This window comes from Pleurodeles waltl, chromosome 5 (genome assembly GCF_031143425.1).
Source record: "Pleurodeles waltl isolate 20211129_DDA chromosome 5, aPleWal1.hap1.20221129, whole genome shotgun sequence".
NCBI classification, from domain to species: domain Eukaryota; kingdom Metazoa; phylum Chordata; class Amphibia; order Caudata; family Salamandridae; genus Pleurodeles; species Pleurodeles waltl.
Window position 1 is genome coordinate 1,858,442,005 of NC_090444.1, and position 22,908 is coordinate 1,858,464,912.

The 22,908-nt window shown below is 41.1% G+C and overlaps 1 protein-coding gene across 1 annotated transcript in view; it reads right to left on the minus strand.

The window, feature by feature from the left end:
- The window catches only part of LOC138297168 (solute carrier family 22 member 7-like), a 229,137-nt gene that overhangs the window by 201,688 nt on the left and 4,541 nt on the right, over positions 1-22,908 (minus strand). The window contains exon 3 of the mRNA XM_069236661.1: positions 14,383-14,537. Within this exon, the coding sequence (XP_069092762.1) occupies positions 14,383-14,537 (155 nt within the window). The remainder of the gene's footprint in view (positions 1-14,382; positions 14,538-22,908) is intronic.

Here is a 22,908-nt window from a genome sequence, read left to right on the forward strand (position 1 = left end):
TTGGACAACTTCACCCTTAAACATAAAGATGTTTTAGATATGCACCACTACATCATGCTAAGCAGCATCTTAATATGTTTGAAGAAGTTGATGGGTCTTGCTCTCAAAAAAATGTTTCACCACAGCAAGTCCATCTGACTGTCTTACGCTGGTATACAGTGATGACACATCCAAAGTCATGAGCAAATTGTCTTCTTCCCACGTAATATCAAATAGCCCACACAGAAAATCTGCAGTGTCCCTTATATAAAATAATAGAGTAGCTACCAATGGGCCTAAGAAAAATTCAATATATTTGGAAACATTTTCAAGCATGGCACCCTGATCCTCTATAATAAGGGCACTCAGGCAGGACTTGTTTTTTCTGTGCATTTTGGGAATCAAATGGAAAATAGGCATTTTGAGGTGATCTTGTTTTAGAAATCTATACTCATCCCAACTCCATAAACCCTGGTCTCTCCAATTGTTTACCTTCAAGACGATTTCACCTATCACTTTTAAACACTTAGCCATAGTAATCCCACTATAACATTCTTCATCTTCAAGGTTATTGTATGTTTCTTGCATGTACATATTTTTAGCCCAAAAAACCATGTTACCACCTTTGTCTAAAGCACTAATCACTACATTATCTAGGTCCTGCGGTATCTCTATGGTTTTACTGTATGTTATATCCCTTTACTGTTTAAACTTTTCATTTGAGAGGAGCAGCTTATATATTTTTGAGTTCCTTGAACATTCTCTCCGAGAAGATGTCAATATTTACACGCAGTGTCTGTGGGATATATCTCAATTGTGGTATGAAATGTGCTCCCCGTTCTTCCATTGTATGAAAAACTGAAAATTCTTTGTGTAACACCACCTCTGTTTCTTAGAGTATCTCAATCTATTCTCATTCTTATTCTATATCAGAAACTAACATTTTCATAATTTTATCTGTGTCTTTGGATACCATTTTAGCTATTACATCTTGACCTTTATGTTTAAATTTTCTTATGAATTTAAACAAATCTATTATGCTTTGAACACAGTTGAAACTGGACTTTTGACAATATGATACACCCAATGATAAAATATATGGTCCAGCAGCCATAAGATTCTCTTCAGTGATATTTAATAAGTCTAAGGAGCAGTAGAGAAATCATTGAACTTAATAAAACACAATAAATTAGAGAAGATATAATGTATTAATACTATGTTAAAATACATAGAAAATAACCAAATAATTTAAAGATAATTAACATAATGAAGAATCAATTAAATACTTAGTTAAATCTGAATAAATATTTACATTTAATTATCTTCTGACCCTATATTCCTACAAACCCAACTCCCTACTACAAAAAAATAACATATCATTATTAATAGTCTATCTAACTTATACATTAAAATTAACATAATAAAATAAAAAATAAACTAAAAATGTAAAAAGTCTTATGATGAATAAACAATAAAATCATTATTTATAAATAAGTTCTTATCATTAAAAATAAATGATTTATAATGTAATTAACTTCTCACCCTATTCCCCTAAAAAACAATCAACCTGCTACTAATCTTAAAATCATTAATTGCATTTTTAAATAAAATAAAATAAAGTACTAAACACTTAAAATACAAACTATATTTTTCAAAATAAATTATCTAAACAATAGTATTACCTATAAATAATATTTAACTAAATCCTACCAATTGACTATATTAATTAAAACAATATTAAAAATAATTGTATTTTTCCAAATGACATTTCTTACCAAAAAACAATATTCCTGACAACAAGATTTTGAATCATGATAATTTTGCAGTCAGAGTATTTTTTGTGATATTTCAGTAGCATACTATTTTAAACTTTATGTTTTGTCCAAATACCGCTGAGTGTCTGCATACGCTGTAAATACCCAGATGATTTATATGAAAGTCATGCAGCTCAAGTCAGCTTTCAGAGCTGCTTGAAGGGAAAAGGAATGAATGCACCATATTTAAAATAATTCAGAACATTCCTGCCTTTTCTCTATGCTGGCACTTTTTTAGCTGCCTAGCGGCAACACAGGCACCATCACACCAGCCTGTAAGGATGCCTGCATTGTAAAGAGGATTGTTTAAGTGCAAAGTAGGCACCTTCCTGCATTAAGACAATCCCCTAAGACATTTTTACTCTTTCTATGTGTAACGCAGAATGCAGCACATGAAGAAAGAGGAAAAACAACGAGAAATTACACTTAATGAGAGAAAAAGACTAGGAGAAATAAAAATATTTCTCCTTGTTGCGGCTCACCTGGGAAGGCATCGGATTTTGGAAGGCATCAGGTCTACCACTTTTGGTAAATGTGGAAATGAGTCAAAATCCATGGGTTTTGTTTGGGAACACCCACACAACACCCATGGAACACCTCCCATGGGCAGAGTAGGCCAACAAAGCAGTTGTTTCATTACTCTGGATTTATCAAGACACTCAGGGCCACACAAGATGGTCTTGCATGGCTTGATAAATTGTATTTTGGAGATGTACCATGTATGCACCATGTTGTGTGGTGCCAGAGCGATGCAGGTCTCTCATAAATATGGCCCAATTTTTATAAGTCTGTCACAGAGTTCTCGTGCTTTGCTCACTTTGTGTAACAGGTCTACTCTACAGAGTGTAAGGCCTTCTTAGTGAGTATCTCATCTTTAAGTATCGGCACAAGATCAATTTAATGGATCATCTTTTTAGTATAGTTAGATTGGTCTGGATGGATCACCTGGAGAAGGAATCTATTTGGACTTGTCATGAAGATTTGGTGTACAGCTTGGAGGCCATGGGACTGTTTTAAAGAAAAGTGCAGCACCACTTTTCTTCCACCCCTTTAGCGCCCCCCTAACGCCACCATGTGTGCACCATATCTAAGATACGGTGCACCATGGCGGTAGTTAGGGTACTAGCATCATATGTTTTTACGCTAGTTCGGAGCTTTGCAGGATTAGCGTCAAAAAGTTTGACACTAATCCTGCAAATCCCATAGAGGCCCATTGAAAACAATGGTGTACCTCCTTTGAACGCCTGCTCTAAGCAGGCGTTCAAAGTGTTGAAACAATGACGCAAAGAAATCTCTTCTATTTTTTTGTGCTATATTTTTTTAACCCCCCCACTCGTAACTGGGGCACACCCCCTTTTCATACATTATGCCTGACACAGGCATTATGTAGCACAAATGGTTACAAAGTAGTGCAATGCAGGCATTGTACCACTTTGCAAATTTGGTGCAGTGATTTTGGTCTCGTTAGGCCACATTAGCACAACAAAATGACACTAATGTGCGCAAGGAGGCGCTAGGGGGCTCTCAAATCTGTCCCCATGTTTAGAAATGAGATTAGTGTATAGGACCCACATTTTAAAAATGCCATTTTAGAAAGTACAAAACAAATACAATGCAGCCCGGTCCTTCCCAGGGTACAAAGTCTGTGAATAGCAAGTGTTTCTAGAGGAATTATTTAGCACAATTAGTCTGAAATCATATTGGACATACAGACCCAGTCTCCAATGAATGGCAACACCCTATCTGTACTGTTCAAAGCAATTTCGAAAATAGTAACGTAAAATCCAACTACACCAGTAAGCAGGATTTTTCACTACCATTCCAAACATATCAAACATGGCAACTCAACTCCTTTCAGATCAGAATTTACCACTTAAAAAGATATAAGGGAATTCCCAATGCTACCCTATGAGAGGAGCAGCCCTCACAGTAGTGGAAAGTGAGGCTATTTATCACTACTAGGACATGCAAACATAAATGTACATGTCCTACCTTTTACATACACAGAACCATCGCCATAGGGCTATCTATGGATAACGTGGAGTTAAATTATTACATTTAATAAGCTGTAGTTCCCAAATGGGAAACGGTAACCGGATCATATTAGGCGTCTTTGGAAGTGTAATGAAAAATCCTCTCTCATGGTAAAATCTTTTTTTAAATTTCATTTTTGCAAATGCCACTTTTAGAAAGTTGGCATTTTCCTGCCTTATCCATTTAGTGCCTGTAGTCTGTCCATGGGTCACATGACTGGGTGTAGCTGACAGTTGGGCTTTGTATATTTCTCCTGAACAATCAAACACAAGAAAAAGTTTGCCTGGATGGGCTATCACTGACAGGATGGAGCCGGCCCATCCTTGCTTACACTGGAATAGGCTGTGTCCTGCCTCCACACAAAGTGCTGCATATTCCCTGTAATGTTACTGAAGTCAGGACATGGAAGGGAGAATGCCTTGGGAGTTCACAGGTATAAATATTGGACCTCAGACACCTCCTCTTCAGTATACTTCTGGACCTGTGGAAACTTTCAGAGGAAGAAGGGCTGCTGTGCTGCTGAAGGACTGCTACTCTGCTAGAATGCTGCCATGCTGTACTACCGCTTTGCTGGACTGCTAGTTTGCTGTTCTGCCCTCTTGCCTGGGTAAGAATTGAACCTCCACCTGTTGAACCCCGGACCTGAGAGCGAGTCCAAAGGCTAGCTGGCTGGTCTCCTGCATAGAACCTCAGGGACAGAAGGCTTCAACAATATTGAACCGAACCAGCACATGGACTCTAGCCATCTACGAGTCTAACCTGCCAAGTGGTGTCAGTCCAGGCAGTGTGTCTAAGGTACTCTGCCAGCCTCCCTGGATACAGCAGAACAGTGCATGTCCTCTGCTGTGTGGCAAAGACTTGCATCCTCTCCACAGTTTTTGTCAGAACTGCTGCTGAAGGATGCATCCTTGGCTCAGGCCCTTGCATCCTTTGTCAATGGTAGCCTCAACAATGATGCAGGACTCTGCATAATAGCCTTGCAGCTCCTCGGAACTGGTGCATCACAACTCATCTTCGATGCTGATCCTCACAGTGCTTTGCAAACCAAGATTGAAGGTACTCTATTCAATGGCCCTAACTGGGTCCCTGTAGCCAGCCCATGCCCCCTCACAGTCAGCCTGAACTTGTGACTCTGTGCAGGTCTCGTGCGACCGGATAGCCACACTTGTCTCTTTGTGCTTTTTGCCACTATTTTCAGTTCTACTGATTGGATTTTTGTGGTTTTAATCTTATTTTATTTATTAAACTTACTCTATTTTTCTCAAATGGTGTGGAATCCTTTTGTGGTGTGTTTTCACTGTGTTATTGCATAAAGTGTTGCACACACTTTACACGTTGCCCTTGAGTAAGCCTGACTGCTCTGTGCCAAGTTACCCAAGAGTTAAGTACAGGTTAGTTGAGGGTTTGCTTGTGCCTTCACCTTGAGAAGAAGGGTGGTTGCTGTTGAAAAGGGTTTCACCCCTTCAACCGATAACCCAATCTCTTACAGGCAGCATAAAAGTTCCCCCTAAAAGTGCTATATTGTGTTTCCTCAATAAATACATCTCTCCAGGGTAATTTCCTAAGAGAGTTGGTCTCAGACTGGATCAGCTGGAGGCCCCGACATAGGACTGACCCAGACCCATCGCAAAATTGTTAACAAGGCCCAGTTCTTAATAGGAGATGGAGAGCTGCAATGGAAACTAGGATATTCAAGCAACATATTCTCCAAAGACATTCACTCTCAGTAGAGTCCAAAAAGGACCAGCTGTTAATTAGCTTCACCTCTGTTGTGTGTGATAGAAATAGAGAGATTTTGAAACAATACAGCTGAATTAGAAAGAAAAAGTGTCTGCGGCTATAGGTGTTATAAAATTATCTCAGGCGTTTTGAATGGCTCATTGCTCTGCTGTATATAAGGCATGTGTGATTCCTTTCTAAACAATTAGAGCTAAACATGTTAGTCAATTATACATAAGACTTAACCACCTCAAGTTTTTTAGTCTCCAAGTCCCACATATACTTTATTTTCTTCAATTGATGTTCAGCTTTAAAAAACATAAATTTGCTTTTGGGAATTGTTTTTTTAATAGTATTCTTCTGCAAAGGTTTTAAGAAGATACAACCTTTTTCGCTTAGGCATCAGATCTAATATCACTATATCATCTGCACAGAGGAGACAGGTTATTTCCTCACTCCCTACCTTCGGAAGCTCTCATCTGTTTGAGGAAAGAACGTCTGGTAAATAACAGAGGAGATGACAAGTAACCTTGTTTTAGCCCATTCTTGTTACAATCTTTTCTGAAAGACCTTGATTTCCTCTCAAATGAATTTAAACCAGGTAGATGAGTGACGGGCCACTATTGGGTGGAGTAGGCAGTGAGGGATTCCCAGTGTAGAAATCGTCTTGCCCGGGGTGGGCTGGCCTCTGGCCAGACGTATATTTTTAGAGGGGCATGTCCCTAAGCTATGATCACACATTTCAGTTGTGCTCCATAGGTGCATTCTTTCCTACTAAAAACTGACCCCTAGAATATTGTGGTGCAAGGATATTGAGGACAGAATATTGAAAGGTAAGGGCATGCATAGGAAGTATAGATTTACTATTCCTACCTCCACATCCACATACCTTGAAGTTATATATGCACATATGTGGAGGAAGGTGTAGAAAATCTACACTTACTTACTGTTGATGTTCTGTATACAATTTTCTGTCCTCAATATTCTGTGTCATTGATATTCTGGTTTTGATATTCTGGTGCACACCATATGATTCTGTGTGAAGGAATGTGTAGATTTTTTAAGGTACATATTAAGCACGCTCAATCAACTTTCCAAAATTCAACTTTAAATTCTACCAATTGGATGGGATTTAAATTAGAGGGGGGTAAAGTCTGATTTGCAACTGTGCTGTTTTTCTAAACTGTTCAAGCTTTGTGCAATGCAAAGCTTATCAAGTTTTTTTTTTTTTTAAATAAGCTGGCCTCAACTCATCCCTCCCACAGCTTCTACCTCAGGTAGTAGATTTCCAGCCTCCACACTCAAAATAATTTGGCTTTAGCGAGAGAATGTCCTACCTGGGACATTCTGCATCAGGAACTCATCATACGTGGAAGGATGCAACACATTATCATTATTTAATGATTGTTTATGTGCAGGATGGTGTTCCTTCCTCCACATAAACAGTCATTTATGGAGTTTTGCCCACACAGAAAAGGCAAATACGAGAAGACATAAAAGTATTTCTGCTCGTTGCACATTGCTAACACCATCCCTGGGTTGGATTTGTTTTTACGCTGCTTCAGGTTTAAGATTTCTTATAAATATGGGGCAGCGTCAAAATGCAATGGTTGTTGCGGTGCAAAGCCTACAGCAACACCCATTGCACGCCCCTTTCATGCTAAGTGATGCGTATAAAGAGGTCATATTTACAAGGCGGGGTAAAGCCACAATAAGTGCTTAACACCACCTTGTAAATCTGGCGCAGGACATTGCGTCACCGGATTGTCGCTAAAAGTAGCATTCAGGTTTTGCAAGGGCCTTGTAAATGAGGCCCTGTGTGTCTTAAACATTTTACGGCTACAGCTATGGTATCCACAGTATTTGGTCCAAGGGGATGAATCCTCAGCATGTTGACCCTGGCAGGGTTATCTAGATACTAAGTCATTTTTAAAAGATAAATATTTTGTTAAATCATCCTCTCTGACAGGGCAGGCTTTAGTGGATCATTTCAGATTCATAGTACTTCTGGTTGGGTTATTTGCAGACATCTGTAGCAAGGAGATTAAATATCTGGCTCCTGAAAATAAAATATAGATCTCTAAAGCAGCAGCTATCTTACTAATTTAACATTTCACAGCAGAGCAATGTAGGCTGAGGCAACATCAATCAAATGTAAGTTGTACCTGACTTGTGATGACTCGGCCCAGGATAATAAGCTAAACAAAGAACTATGCCATATTGGAATCTGGGGTTTCCCGGTTCTACCTTGCTTTTGAATGGCAGGTAACTTTAACTAGTGACATCCTGAATGGGAAATATCAATCATGAAGTTGATGGCTTAAGATCACCATGACTCTATTCCCTATTGAGTTGTGCAATCTTTTTACACAATACATTCCTATTTGACATGCCACATGCAGAAGGTGTTGGACTTGGCCCTTTCTGCAGAACCATCCCCAAACATTTTTCTTTCACTCTCCTGTGTGCTGAACACATTTTTGTTCTCTTGTAGGACTCTGTGCACTTTACCACTGCTAACCAGTACAAAAATGCTTTTGCTCTCTCCTTCAAACATGGAGAAATTAACTTACACCCACTTGGCACATTATTTGTAAGTCCCTAGTAGAGCGGAATTAAATGTACCCAGGGCAAGTACATTAAATGCTAATAGTGGCCCTGCAGCACTGATTGTGCCACCCACTCCCACAGTATCCTTATGAACATGCCTCAGGCCTACCATAGCCTGTACATGCAGTTTAAACTCTCATGTTGATCTAGCAGAAAAGACCACCTCTGACTTGATGTGCTATCAGGAGCTGTCACCTACTACACTTGAACATCACAAAGGCTTTCCCCGGGTACACTCACAAAAGTTGACATTATTATTTTTTGGCCCCAGACAAGCTGGACCAGGGCAGGAAGGCAGAACATGGCAAACACATCTGGTGGTGGAAACTTCCAGTACCTTCTCCTACTTCAAAGCTGGCACCAGATATAAATGATGGACCCTGAGACGCAACTCATCAGTAGACCTCTGGACATTTGGAAGACTCAGACAGTCTTCTGTTCTGCTCTGCAAGAAGGACTGCCACTCTGCTGCCCTGCCACCTGAGGAAAAGGACTAGACCTTCACCTTGATCACAGGAGAGTGACTGCAAGGGCTAGTTGGCTGGCCTTCTGATCAGAGCCTCAGGGTTAAAAAAGGCTCCAAATATCTCTAACCCTTCACCTTGACTCTACTTGTTGTCAGTCTTGTCTCACAAGAGGTGTCACCCCAGTCCGGGACCATTGGAAGTGGGCCTGAAGATGCTCTGCCAGCCCTGTGGTTGTCCTGTAGTAGAACCGATGCAGCACAACACATCTCCTCTCAGCTGCATCCCCATTGCAGGACTACACTTCTCAGCCCGCAGTCTACTCAGAACCGTCACTACGCAATGCACCCTTGATGCAGACCCTTAAATTGCAAGCACCTTGTCGACAGCATCCTCGACAATGATGCAGGATGCTGCATCACAGCTCAGCGACTCCCCCGGAACCACTGCGGCGTGATGCATCCTCGATGCAGGATCTTGCAGTGATCCGCAACCAAGGATTTACAGTACTTTGTTCAGTGGGCCTAACTGGACCCTGTTCTGGCTTGAATTCCATTGTGGTTGACCTGAACTTGTGACTTTGTCCCAGTTCAGCGTGACCAGATATCCACAGTTGCCCTTTAAAAATGCATATCTCCGGTTCTACTGATTGGATCTTTTTTGTTTTAGTGTTATTAAATTTTACTCTATTTTTATAAATTGGTGTTGGTTTTTTCATGTGTTGTGTTTTCAATGTATTACTGTTTGAAGTACTTGATAAAGACTTTACAACTTGCCTCTAATTAAACCTGATTGTTTTGTGCCAAGTTACGCAGAAGGTTAAGCCCAGGTCAATTTGGGGTTTAGTGCTGGAACAGGGTCTCACCCTCCTCAACATGTAAACCTATTTTCCAACAAAAGGCGCTAAGGAAGATCATCTAATGCCCACTGAGTTCTTGGCCTTTCAGCTGTGTCAGTGAACTAGTGTTGGTACCACCTTTCATATCATCTTCTCATATATAACACTGAGGTGCCCCAAAGGGGACAACATCAATAAATAAAATGATGGACGGAGTGTTGAAACTTTTCAAACACTCACCCCCAGTCACAGATCTGCATTTAATCCATCGTTATTTTGCTTGCCACGCAACCCCAGTTCGGACCTAGCCATATGCAAATCAGTCTTGACTCTGCTCCCTTTGGGAGCATTCCAGCCCGAATTGCCAAGCTGGATAGGATTCAAGGATCCTGGGACCGGTTTCAGGGTATCACCCTTCATCAATCAGGCTAGCTTGAATCCAGGGGTGCAGCAAGCAAGGGACCCACGTTCGGGCATACCCTAGCCACTGAGGGCGCACAAGGCAACATCATAAAATAAAATGATGGACGGAGTGTTAAAACCTTTCAAACACTCACCCCCAGTCACAGATCTGGGTTTAATCCATCGTTATTATGCTTGCCACGTCACCCCAGTTCGGACCCAGCCATATGCAAATCAGTCTTGACCCTGCCCTAAAGTGGTCCATCATATCTCTTCCATTATTCAACATCGACCCGACCCCATTACCAAACCTGATTACATCATTCATATCCACCAGTTACAACTATGCAGAAGAAACCCAATCATTTTTAAAGATAGATGGTTGGAAGACCTCTGCAGTTTAAAACTTGACTGCCTTTGGGCCATAAATACATGGATGTTGAATAACCATCTAAAGCTGAATATTGCAAAGACAGCGCTTATGACCTCTGGAAAATGACAAACATACCTGCCGACGGCCAACACAAAGTCCTTCAAAAATATCAAGAGAAGCCAGAAACCTAGAAGTAACCATGGACTCAGACCTATATTTGTTACCAAATGTTAAAGTAAAACAGAGTGCTATCTACACATTCACAATACTATGTTGCATCTTCCCAAACCTTGAATATTCTGCAAACTTGACTATGCCAATAGCCTATACCTTGGCACACTCGCATTCATCAGACGCAAAATACAACTCATCCAAAATGCTGCAGTAAGGCTTCTTCTCTGCCTTTACCCAAGAGAAAACATGACTCCAGCAGGTAATCACTCTATAAACTACCTATAGCTAGAAGTGCAATGTTCCAGGCACTTTGAATATTCACAGATCCTTCATGGAAAAGGACCGGTAGACTTACAAGGTAAATGTAAGTAATACAAACAAATCAGGACACTGTACTACAGGCTTGCACAACTTATCATCTTGCCACCTGACCATTAGAAATCCACAGGAGTCACTGCTTTCTCAGTACGAGCCGTCAAGGTTGGGAACTCCCTACCAGCCAGCATTCGAAGCATCCAGGAGCATATAACCTTCAGAAGACATTTGAAAACATGGCTATTTCCATGACAACAAAAGCACCACACATCCTGGCACCATAACCTGGAAAGAAAGTTGCACCCTTGAGCTCAATCTTTAGCTTACAATCCACAGATTAAACAAAAAAAAACAAATCAACCTACTTTAGAGAAGCTGGTATGTTAAGGATAGCTGACTTATGCTTCGCCGGGGTATGATATAGTGATGCAAGGTCATACATTTCTGGCCCACACTAATACTAATATCGTAAAACTCAACTGCCAGCAGCCAACTGTAACTTACACCTCTGACATTCACATAAGACATATCCACTACAGGAGTTGACCATCACCAGTACTGTGCAGCCAATAAACCAGCCATCACCAAATAAACAGGCATGGAGTAACTGAAAAGCTCTATCCGCACCGCTGGTCAACCTAGGAACTTTAATCTAGTCCATGACTGCAGGTCCCAAAGACCTATACACTATGGCACTACTTTACAACTCACAACAGCTTTCAGATATGATAATATAGTAACAATGCACATCCCAGTAGATCTCTCTACTTAGTTCCCCCTCCAGCAATGCAGCTTCTGCCTCAGATATTTACCCCAAATTTCTGATTGGACAACCCCGCGCAGTAACCAGTGAAGCAGACTATATGATAAGAAACATTATAAAGGTACATGCAGAGCTGTACCTGACAAACCATAAACTGCGCATCTGTCTTCCACAGCTCATAATCCATCACACTGCTGTGCAATGCATCTTCTAACACCATATCCGCACATTGGAGGACATCAAGCACAAAATGGAAACACTTCCCAGGTAGGATCACAAAGACAAGACCCTTCCAACCACACACCGCCCTATATGGCATAGCTTGCTGCCTATGTAGGTAAGGGCATCAGTGCCAAACATAGGGGTATGAAGTGCAGTTCAAATTAGCAATACATAACAATGCAAAATTTATCATTTATGCATCACCAACATTTGTTTTGATGTTTTTGAAATATTTTTTTAAATCAGACGTCAAAATTATTAAAACAAAATGTGCTTCTTTTGTTCTTTTATAACTGCTGGTGTCTTTTGAATTATTTGTACAGTTCATTTACAGATTTTTTTTTTTGCGAATTAGAAACAAATTGACACCCTACTGTAATTCTTTTTGCACTGCCTTTGTGGCTACAGTGTTTTCCACATAATTAGGAATTTGCCATATTTGCCACATAATCCATCATCTGCTGCATAATCAACAGATTTTAACACAAAACAAATGTTGTTTCTAGCTAGCAACACATGCTGCCAGACAGTGGAAGGTCCTTTTTTTCACCTTTCACTTATTTATAGCTGCATTGGAACTGGTACTGATGAAGTGAAACCTTTTTTCTGCCAGCGCTAATATGTAAAAATGATTAAAATACTAAAGTGATACTATCACGTAATGCACCACATTACATTGCATAATTTGTCTATACATGCCACATAGTTCAGTCGACATTACCACAAAAGGCCACCCTGTCACATAATTTCAGTGGCCTTGTCTGTACCCCAGCGAGATTGTCACATAGTTAATTTTACACAATCCTCTCAATTTGCAGTCAAAGAAAAAAAGCCAACACAATCTCCTCACAATTTGTCAGAAGACATAGCATGACATTTGCTCTGATTTGGAACACACATCAACTTGAACAAGATAAAACACACTCCTATAAATACTGTGTGCGCTGCCTCTGTCATTTGGAGGCGCTAAAGATAAATATGGGCAGGCCCTTAAAAGCCCCTCCCCTCCCCTGGTGGCTAAGCCCCTGAAGGTGGTCTGTTGACCCGGTTAAAAGTGATTGGACATTCAATAAAATACATTTTGTCTATATATACTTTTCTGTGACAGTCTGTATAATTGAAATATCCAATGCAGCACAGTTTGACCTTAAGTCTTCTTACACCCTCAGTAGTATTCCCATACCAACAACCTACCCTTTGAGATGATCTAATAGACTTTTGGTGCAAATCTGTTCTGTCGTACCTAAAACTGCTGTTTGCTGATAACTTCTTAGGAGGCCCTATCACCGATTTTATGAAGAGGAAGGATGGCACTGCCTTTACAGAAAAAAGGAACTACGCCCTGCTAATAGCAATATCTAAATATCAAAGATTTATTCAACAATACAGATGGCACTAGGGCTGGGGTACTTGGATTTTCATTATTAGCCGCATACAACTCATTTAAATACTATGCCCAAGTTGAGCTACCAATAGATAATGGTATGGCTGCTTTTCTGGCTTCACCCGCTTCTGCTACCAAAGACCAATCCCAATTACAGAATCCCACTGCTGCCACCATTGTGATAACATATCTGTCAGGCCTAGTGCCTTTATCCTAACATTTCATAATTAACAGATCATGCCAACAGCCATGATCAATGGCTTTTCACCATAGACAACTCTGTCCCGCTGCATCGAATATACATGTTGCCACAAGCCAAAAAGTGCAATGCAAGCAGTCTATTTAGTGGTTGCAACATAAACTTTGCCCAATTAAATCCTGCGTCCTGAGGGACCAAGATATAAATGGGACCTAAGCCCCTCTCTTAGAAGGACTCTGAAAGTTTTTTTTTTGTTGATTACATAAGACTAGGTAACAGTTGCACTGCCAAGCCAGACAAAAAAAATCCAGATGGATTAATGACTTTCATCCTTCATTTCAAGCTGTCATGCTGTCAGACAAAAACACCATAAATTATCTAGTTATCTAAGACACATTAATAGTATTTCAATATAAGATGTGTGCCCCTAAATGTTCAAGCTTTGGCAGCTGGATAAATAAACAAAATGATCACAGCTATGTGGAGGGCAAGTACTTTTTTGTGCAAGCATACAACTTCTGCTCAACCAAACATGTACTCCAACTCCCAGCATATGGGCGGAGCTAAAGTCCCACTCCTTGTGATTCTCACATAATCATGTGGTGACAGATGTGCTGTCAAGTCAGACCGTAAAAAATACCCAAATATAATGCGATGTCTGAGTTATGGAGTACAAATGAGCACATTTACAAAGAACAGGAAAGGCACAAACACAAGTATAGCGAGGAGGGAGAAAAGATAAAAAGGAAAACAGGTTGGATAGGAGGAATAGGAAGGGTACAAAGTGAAAGGATGAAATTGCAAAAGCTGGGAAGATATTGGAGGGGTGAGGAACTGAGGTAAGATCAGTAGACGGAGGGATTGGAATGAGGGAATGAGATTAGTAGTGAGAGTAGGTAGAAGTGCTGGAGAAAGACCTTTTAATTTATCAAATATTTCTTCACAAATTAACACCAGCACTAAGGAATCAATAGCTTGAAAAAGGTTACAACCCACAGATGTAGGACACTTTATTTTGGGTGCAAGGGTCTACAGTTAGCCCCAATTAAACAGTGGTAAAAACATTCTGATGAAACTAACCACTCTACCTACCTAATGCCGTTGTGATCAAAGAAAATCCAGAAACTGATAGCCCATAAAGAGCCCAGAAGACTGCAAACATGGGATAATTGACAGATGCTGCAGAGGCCATCCCAAACAGCAATGTGAACACACAGGTTACCAGGAGCATCATACGCCGGCCATACCTAGGTGAAAACACATGAAAGCAAAGCTGTCTTATCCTGCTCATGCTCAGCTGGCATGGATGGACACATTATCCTCAAATTTAATGGCTCTGAAAAGTGGACATAAGAATACAAAAAGAATTCAACCTCGATACAAATGCATGGTGCAATGTCTCAATATAAACATGGATTTAGTGTGTGCTTGAGAAAATTGATGGTGGTTAGAGTTTATCATTAGAAAGCTGACAGTGGGATAGTCATTGGGCTGCTTTAAGTCTGGTGTATAACTAAAGGTGCAGGCACTCAGCATATGCATATTGACGTGTGATAGGGCTAGGAGAAAGGGTGGATGATTGACACACCACACATTCATTTTAAAGGGCAGTATTTAGGTTTAGAACATTGGAAGGTTGCAAGCTCCATTACTCAGAATTTCAGGGCCAATAATGGTTAGTTCAGATTTTGTGCTCCACACTTCCATGTTTGTCTCTTGGTTTTCTCTTTTTTTAATTTAGAACATTCTATCCTCAGAGGGTGGAATGTTCTAAAAACATTATAGTCCTGTGTCTCACTCCTATAATTAAGATTCATGGCCTTTAGCAGCCATTAGAGTTCATTGCCAAATTATAATGTATGGAGCCGGTCAGCCAAACAAAATGCTCCCTTTGTTGGCTACATCCAGAAATACAGCATTCTTTGTCTTCCCACTCTTATATATGTCCTGCTGGTGTGCTGCTGGCATGTGCTTATCAAAATGGGGAGCAATGTGGGAGCATGAACTGCCTTTCACATGTCCCAGACCCCTAGGATGTATCTGTACCTAGTTCTCTCTCTCTCTCTCTCTCTCTCTCTCTCTCTCTCTCTCTCTCTCTCTCTCTCTCACCTTTCATGGTTTTTGGCTTTTGTTGTCTTATTTTTATTTCCTTCTGCTTTTCCCTTTTTCATCTTTGCTTTTATTTCTGACCATTTGCCTTTATATAACTCTGATTTTGGCTTTTTTTCTGACCATTTTGCCCCTGTTTGGCTCTTCTTATTTCTGTGTATTTGGCCACTACTGCTGTGCTTTTTGTTTGCCTTTCTGTCTTTCTTCCCTTGCTGTGCTCCATCTGTGCCTTCTCTCACCTTTTGCTTCTTTTGCTTTTCTGTACTTTTGTCCTCTTGTACACCCTTGTTTTGCTCCTTCTGTACTCTCCCCCATCTGGTGCCCTTGTTTTAGCTTTTTTTCGCTTCTCGTGTCCCAGTGTTCTTGTAATCTCCTCCATGTCAACTTCTCACTCTGCTGTATCCCACTCTTCCACTTCCACTTCCAGTCCCCTCCTAACCCCGCTCACCAATCCCCACTCTCCTCCCCACTCCCAGATTCTGCTTAATTGTGGCTTTACCCCATGACCAAAGACAAGGAGTACCAAAGGCAAGGCAGTCTACAACTACTGCAAACTTTCCAGGCCCAGCGACAGGGACCCTGGTCCTCCCCCAACCACTGGTTTAATGCAGTGAACCCACACCACTCACCACTTTGCTGCTACTCTGCACCATACAATACTAAGAAGTTGTTCTTCAGCACCTCTTATAAGTCCTCATGCACTCACACACCAGTACATCGTGCTCTAACACTAACAGTACAGAACACCCTGCTCTGGCTTCCGCCTAAACAACACTCAGACGCAGGTTCCCAAAACTTGCTCACTCACTAAACACACCACAGATATTTGGGGCCTGTTTGATGTCCTGGACCTACTGTTCCTAACAAACCGTAGCTGAACCACACCTCCGCACCAGACAGAATCACAGGCATCATGTGGGTTACAAAGTTATCAGGCAAGACAAACCTCAAAAGCCCAAAGGCGAAATAGGCATCATCCATAAGAATGCCATCAGTTTCACCACCTCCTCAGACACATCATCCACTGACATGGAGCGCCATTTGTTCAAGCTCCACTTCATTGCCAACTACACCCTGATTGGCACTCTCATCCACACGCCACAAGGACCATACACCAACTTCACCAATACCATGGCGGACGTTTTCATACCACTCATCTTCAATACAAGCAACTACTTACTACTCAGAGCCATAAACATCCACATAGCAGACCATGTGGACTCCAATTTGAAAGCACTGCTCGAAGACTTTGGAAACCGGGGACTCACCCAATGAGTTACAGTATTGACCCATACCTCCGGACACCTCCTGGATACCATTATCAGGATACTGTCCATCCCCAACATACATGAACCATCACCAGAGCTGCCCCAGAAACTGAAACAACATCCTGGACAAAAACTGTACCACCACCCTCAAAGCTCTTCAACCAGAGCACAGCAGCTGCTCTTTCAAGGATATCAACATTACCTCCTATGTCGACTCTCTGGTCCCCCTTAAGAACAGCAACTCAACAAGATCTAGACCTCAAGCCAGTTGGTACATGAAGTAGCGCAGGATGATGAAACACCACTGCAAACAAATATAAGACAGATGGAGAACTAGCTATGACAACGCTGACAGAAACATGTTAAAATCTGTCCTGCGACACTGCACCAACTAATCTACTCCACCTAATACACCACCCTTTCAGACATTGGTGTCAGCACCCACAAAAGCAAATAAATCTTCACCATTGCAATACATTTCACCTTTCCAGTAGCCACCTCCAACTCATCTACTGTTTCACATGACCAATGCAACAATCTCTCTCAAATCCGCAGCAACATAATCACTGTCAGGTACAGCACATACATACGCAGGTAAGGGCACCAAGGGGTATGCACTAGAGTGGATAAACCCTTGGTGCCCTTACATGCTTATGTAAGGCCACCGAAGGGAATGTACTGCACATTGAGTTGCCCAATCTACCCCTTTGTGTTATTCCACAGAATTCCGTGGAATTCCACAGAATTGTAATGTAATTCTACATAATTCGGTGGAATGAAACTCTGCCAGTTCCGCCCACACCTACTCTGTAATCAAGCCTCTTGAGCAATTTACAAGAGAGGTACTAGCCAAGTAAGGTTATAAAAAGTCTAAGCATAATCCAGTAATAATGTAAGGGATTTAGAGAAAAGAAAAATTAACTCTCATTATGATATATAATTTCAGAGCAAAAAAAAGATATCAAAGAACTTTGGAACATCCTATAAATTTAAGAAAAGAGTTTTTCAAAAGTTTGAATTTAAGGGAGGGCCTAATTTAAGAGCAAGTTGGTTCATGAGTAGCTATCAGTGTCAGACTTTGTGATTTTAGCACATGAAGGGAAATTAAACGCCAGTATACACCACAAGAAACAGAAAGAAATGCATTGCTCAGGTTTATTAATCATAAAATAATCTGACATTTGGGCAGTTCTGCTTTATTTAGAGAAACTGTTCAGATTATGGACTGTCATACTATATACTTTAGTCTCATGAACAATGTTCAAGAGAAGAACTAGCCATCTAAGGCTGTAAAAAGCTCAAACATAATCCAGGAATAATCTAAGGGAGTTAAAAAAAAATATACACTCCCAATACGATATATAATGTCATAGCAAAAAAAAGTCATCAAAGAACATTGGAACATTCTGTATGTTTAAGAGAAGAGTATGTGTCTTCCCAAGTTTGAATTTAAGGAAGGGCACAATTTAAGACCAAGTTGGTTCATGCAACATCAAGGGGCATATTTATAAAAGGTTTTGCGTCACCCTTTCTCTACTCAAGGGGATGCAGGGCAATGCAAAACCTAGAATGAGGTTATCAAGCGTGCTTGGTAAATCTTGAGTAACACAAGATAGTGCAAGTTGCTGCTTTGAGTTACTCTGGTCGAGGGAAACAATCCATGGGTGTAGCATGGGTGTTCCCATGCATCCACCTGTGGATTTTGGTGAATTCCTGGATTTACCAGGAGTGGTAGACCTGGGAGGCATCAAAATGCTACGCCTTCCCAGGAGAGGAGTAAATAGGATAAATATTTTTATTTTTCCTAGTTTTGTACTCTTTCTATGTGCACTGCGTTCTGCACACATAGAGGAAAACTCCTTATAAGATTGTTTTGTAAAGAAAAGTGGCTATCCCTGTACAAAAGCAATCCTGTGTGCAATGCAGGCACCTTTGTACCATGATGCAAGAGGGCCTGTGTTGGTGCTTGGCAGCACATAGTGCGCCAGTGCAAAGAGAGAACAGGAATGCACAATATATTGTTAAACATGGAGCGTTACTACCCTCTCCCTGTCACGTAACGCAGTGCAGCAAGGTGTCTTGTTGAGCTGCATCGCGTGACATTTTGTTAAATCTGCCCCTCAGTAGGACAGCAAGATTTCAACAACTAGATTTCCTCCCGTGCTGACTCCCTAGTCCCCCTCAAGAACAGCAACTGAACATGATCCAGACCTCCAGGCAGTTGGCACACGTGGCAACACAGGATAACCAAACACCACTGCAAACAAATATAGAATGGATGGAAAGCTAGTGAAGACAACACAGACAGGAGCACTTTCAAATTTGTCCTCGGAAACTACCACCAAATGATCCACTCCTCTGAGTATACAGTTACTGTCTCATGCTCAACTACTCCTTGGAGATGGTAGAATCAAATTACACTTTTTTCAGGAACCTACAACCAAGGTAAATTTGGGGACATTGGTAATGTTCCCCAGTTTTTCAAACTTTGTTTGCTCTGTCATATAAATGCTTTTGGGGTTGTAGATTCGTAGGGAAGTGACTAGCATTGTCCCTGTTATTCTTTATTTCTTATATGATGGTATGAAATGGATTGTCATTTATCTGCTGAATAAGATATTAAAATGTTTCTGTAGCAAAGTTCTTTTGTTCTTTTTGAGACAATTACACCTGATCTTTGTTTGCAGAGAGTAGATAGTACTACAATGTATACTTTGCAAAACAACAAGGGCCAGTCATCTACATGTTGCTCAAAAGCCCACATCCGGTGCTATGAATATTGGGGCTGCTGAATGCCAAGGCTTTGGATTCTGATTCCACCTCATGCCTCTTTGTTCCACTACAAGACAACCTCTTCCCCTTATCAAACTCTTGCAGGTGTTTTACCATTCCTGTTTTCGCCTGCTGCCACTGTTTTTTCCATCTTTCTTGTCCTCCTTTTTTTCCTTTTTGTATTTTTGTCTCTCTTACTCTGGGTGAATGTCTGATGAGAAATATTAAATGCTGGTTTTCAAACATGAATGCCGGTGTGCCCTACCTGCAGCATCTGGCTCAAACTAAGCACTGGGTTATTGGCTGTAAACACAATTGCTTAGTGACTGGTCCATCCACAGGGGAAACTTGCCCAGGAGGCAGATCATCAAGCATGCGATACTCACTATCATCCCTGTGATACCAACACGTATGACAGACATGCCCGCAATATCCCACATATCGGCTTATTTTTTCGTCATCAGAGCTTCATCCAGAGCAAGAGAGAGAAAAATTAGTGAGCCAAGGTTGCAAATAATGTACCTGACAGTAATGAATATAACTTGGACTTTATGGTAACACCATGTGTGGGATAGCTAAGACTATGCCAATGATGGTCATCACCACTCCATGAGTACCATCATTATGATGGTGGTCACCATGAATATGCCAGGGATTGTAACCATCACACCAAGTATGCATAATTGTTTCTGTAAGCAGGTATCACTAGCCCAGTGTCATATATTTTGCATTACATGCCTCATAGGTGCTCCTGCCATACCAAGCTTTAGCTTAGTTGCTCAGCCCAAATACATTTATGTTCCCTACTGTACAACAATGTGGGCCTCATCCACAAAGGTAAAGTTAAACCAAGAGTCTAACTTTACTACTTTATGGTGTCCAAAAAGGTCAAGTTAAACCAAGAGTCTAACTTTACTACTTTATGGTGTCCACAAAGGCAAAGTTTGACCAAAAGTCTGACTTTACTGGACTCTATGTACATATCATGCAATTTACCAACTTTGTTCTTCTGTATGGCATTTCTGTATGGAAGTCAGGCTGTTTCTTACATTAATGGCATAAAGGCTAAATTGGTGATAAAATAGTTAAAAAGAGAGAGTTGACCAAAAGCTTAACTGGTGCTTTGTTTTAAAATATTGGGAATTACATGCTTTGAAAACAAATAATGCAATAGAAACATTCAAAGGTATAACAAATTCACCCCTACTGCAAAATTTTACAGGAATAGATACTACAATCCTCTGTAAGCTTCAAGATAGTACCGTAAGTAAGGCAAGATGTGTTATAAATTCAACAGTAATAGTGCCAAACAGAGAAAGGAACAGAGCTCAGTACAATAAGTGATCAAGTCTAAAAACAATATATACGATTCCTAAATGTATTTATTCATGTGTATCAAGCAAAAAGAACAAGAATTTTCAATGCAAGGGGGCTCGCATTTGCTCGAGTTGGAGCTATTTGCGTTGTAATCTCCTAACCTAACTTTTCTTGCCACACAAATTAAAAGAAAAAAACACAGCGTGATCACGCTATGTAAAATGCAGCGCGATCGTGCTGCAGGGAAAATTAACAGATAAAGTAGTCCAGAAACCAGGCCCAAAACATCGAGCCTCGTATGTTTCTAGTAGTTTACCGGTGCTGTGTAGGCGGGCTAAACACCGGAAAAGGCATCACGTATGCATGCCTTTCACAAAGGAAAGCAAGCAGATTTTAAAGAGCAAGCCCAGGAACCAATGAAAGAAGCTGACGTGACCTGGGTGTGGTTTGAAGCCCAAAGAGAGATTACTTTATGGACGGAGCGCTTTGCGCTCACCCATAATAAGCGAGTGAAAGGTTTTGGTATTTTGTAAGATGCAACAAGCTTAGAAGATGAAGAGACATTGGTTGGGAGGACAAGAAGAATGAATCAGAAAGAACCTCTGGCCCAAGAAGTGTAAAAATAACAGGTGAATACTAGCAGGCTCGCAAAGTATTATAGAGCTCACCCTACAAATAGGATCTAGGCGCTATTGTGCTATGTGTTTTCCATACACTAAATCACTGAAAACAGACTTTTGTACCTCCTAGATCAAATTTGTAGGGCAAGCTCATCTCTAATTTGCGAGTCTGTGGGTAATTATTGACTGTGCTGGCAGTAACTGATTATACCTGCAAGCATGAATGTCACATGTAGGTTTACACAATGTGGGCCCAATTCAGGTACTTTTGGATAGTAAAGTTACATGTGCAAAATGCCCGCACTCATGGCAGGGTACCTGCATTTCTGCCAGAATGTCTGCATTCGGGATGGAATCTCCGTAAGGCACACTCTCTGCATTAGCCTCTAGGTGCTTTGGGCAGGCAAGGGTGACTTTCGATTCTAAAATCAACTTTCATAATTGTTGGAAAATGGACCTCTTTGAAGGGTCACCAAAAACCTTTTGCCTTCCTCCTCCTCTTTTTCTGACCTCATTTGTGATGGCATTAGGATCTGGGCACTTTATCACTGCTAACCAGTGCTAAAGTGCATGTGCTCTCTCAACAAAACATGGTAACCTGTAAGTCCCTAGTAAAGTGCATTAGATGTACCCAGGGCCTGTAAGTTAAATACTACTAGTGAGCCTGCAGCACGGACTGTGCCACCCACATTAGTTGCCCCTTAACAATGTCTCAGGCCTGCCATTACAAGGCCTTTATGTGCAGTTTCACTGTCACTTTGACTTGAAATTTAAAACTACTTGCCAAGCCTGAAACTCCCCTTTTTCTTCACATAAGTCGCCCCTAAGGTAGGCCCTAGGCAACCCATAGGGCAGGATGTTATTTAAGTAAAAGGCAGGACATGTACTTTTGTGTTTTACATGTCCTGGTAGTGAAAACTCATAATATAATTTCTCACTAATGCAAGGCCTGCTCCTTTCATAGGTCAACATTAGAATTACCCTCATATATGTTAAAATGGTAGATTCTGATCTGAAATGAGTAGCCCTGTCATGCTTAGTATGGCCACAATGGTAATAGAAAATCCTGATTACTTGTGGTGTTGAATTTAACATTACTATTTTAGGAAGATCACTTTTAGAAAGAAGGCCTTCCGTGCCTAACAGTCTGTCTCCAATCCACTTCTGGTCTGTGTTGCCTGGCAGCTCTCCCTGTGCTCTCCTAGACAGACACAGACACAGGGCAGTCAGTCACATCTGCATACTGAATGGGTCTCCCTGGGCAGGAACGGTGAACGGGCTCTCAAACTTCAAAGGCCAGTGGCCTGACCCCACACAAAGGACTGATAACCCACCCCACAGGGACCCTGGCAGACAGGACTGGGTTGAAAGGGAAATATGTGCACATGAAAAGCACTCTTTAAAGTCCCCCCCCAAGGCAATTTTGGGTATATATATACTGGGTCTGTGACCCTCCAAAATTAGACACTTTTGGTCCTACACCTGGACTCTACCAGAGGGACTGCCAGGCTGCCCAAAGGACTCATCTGGAC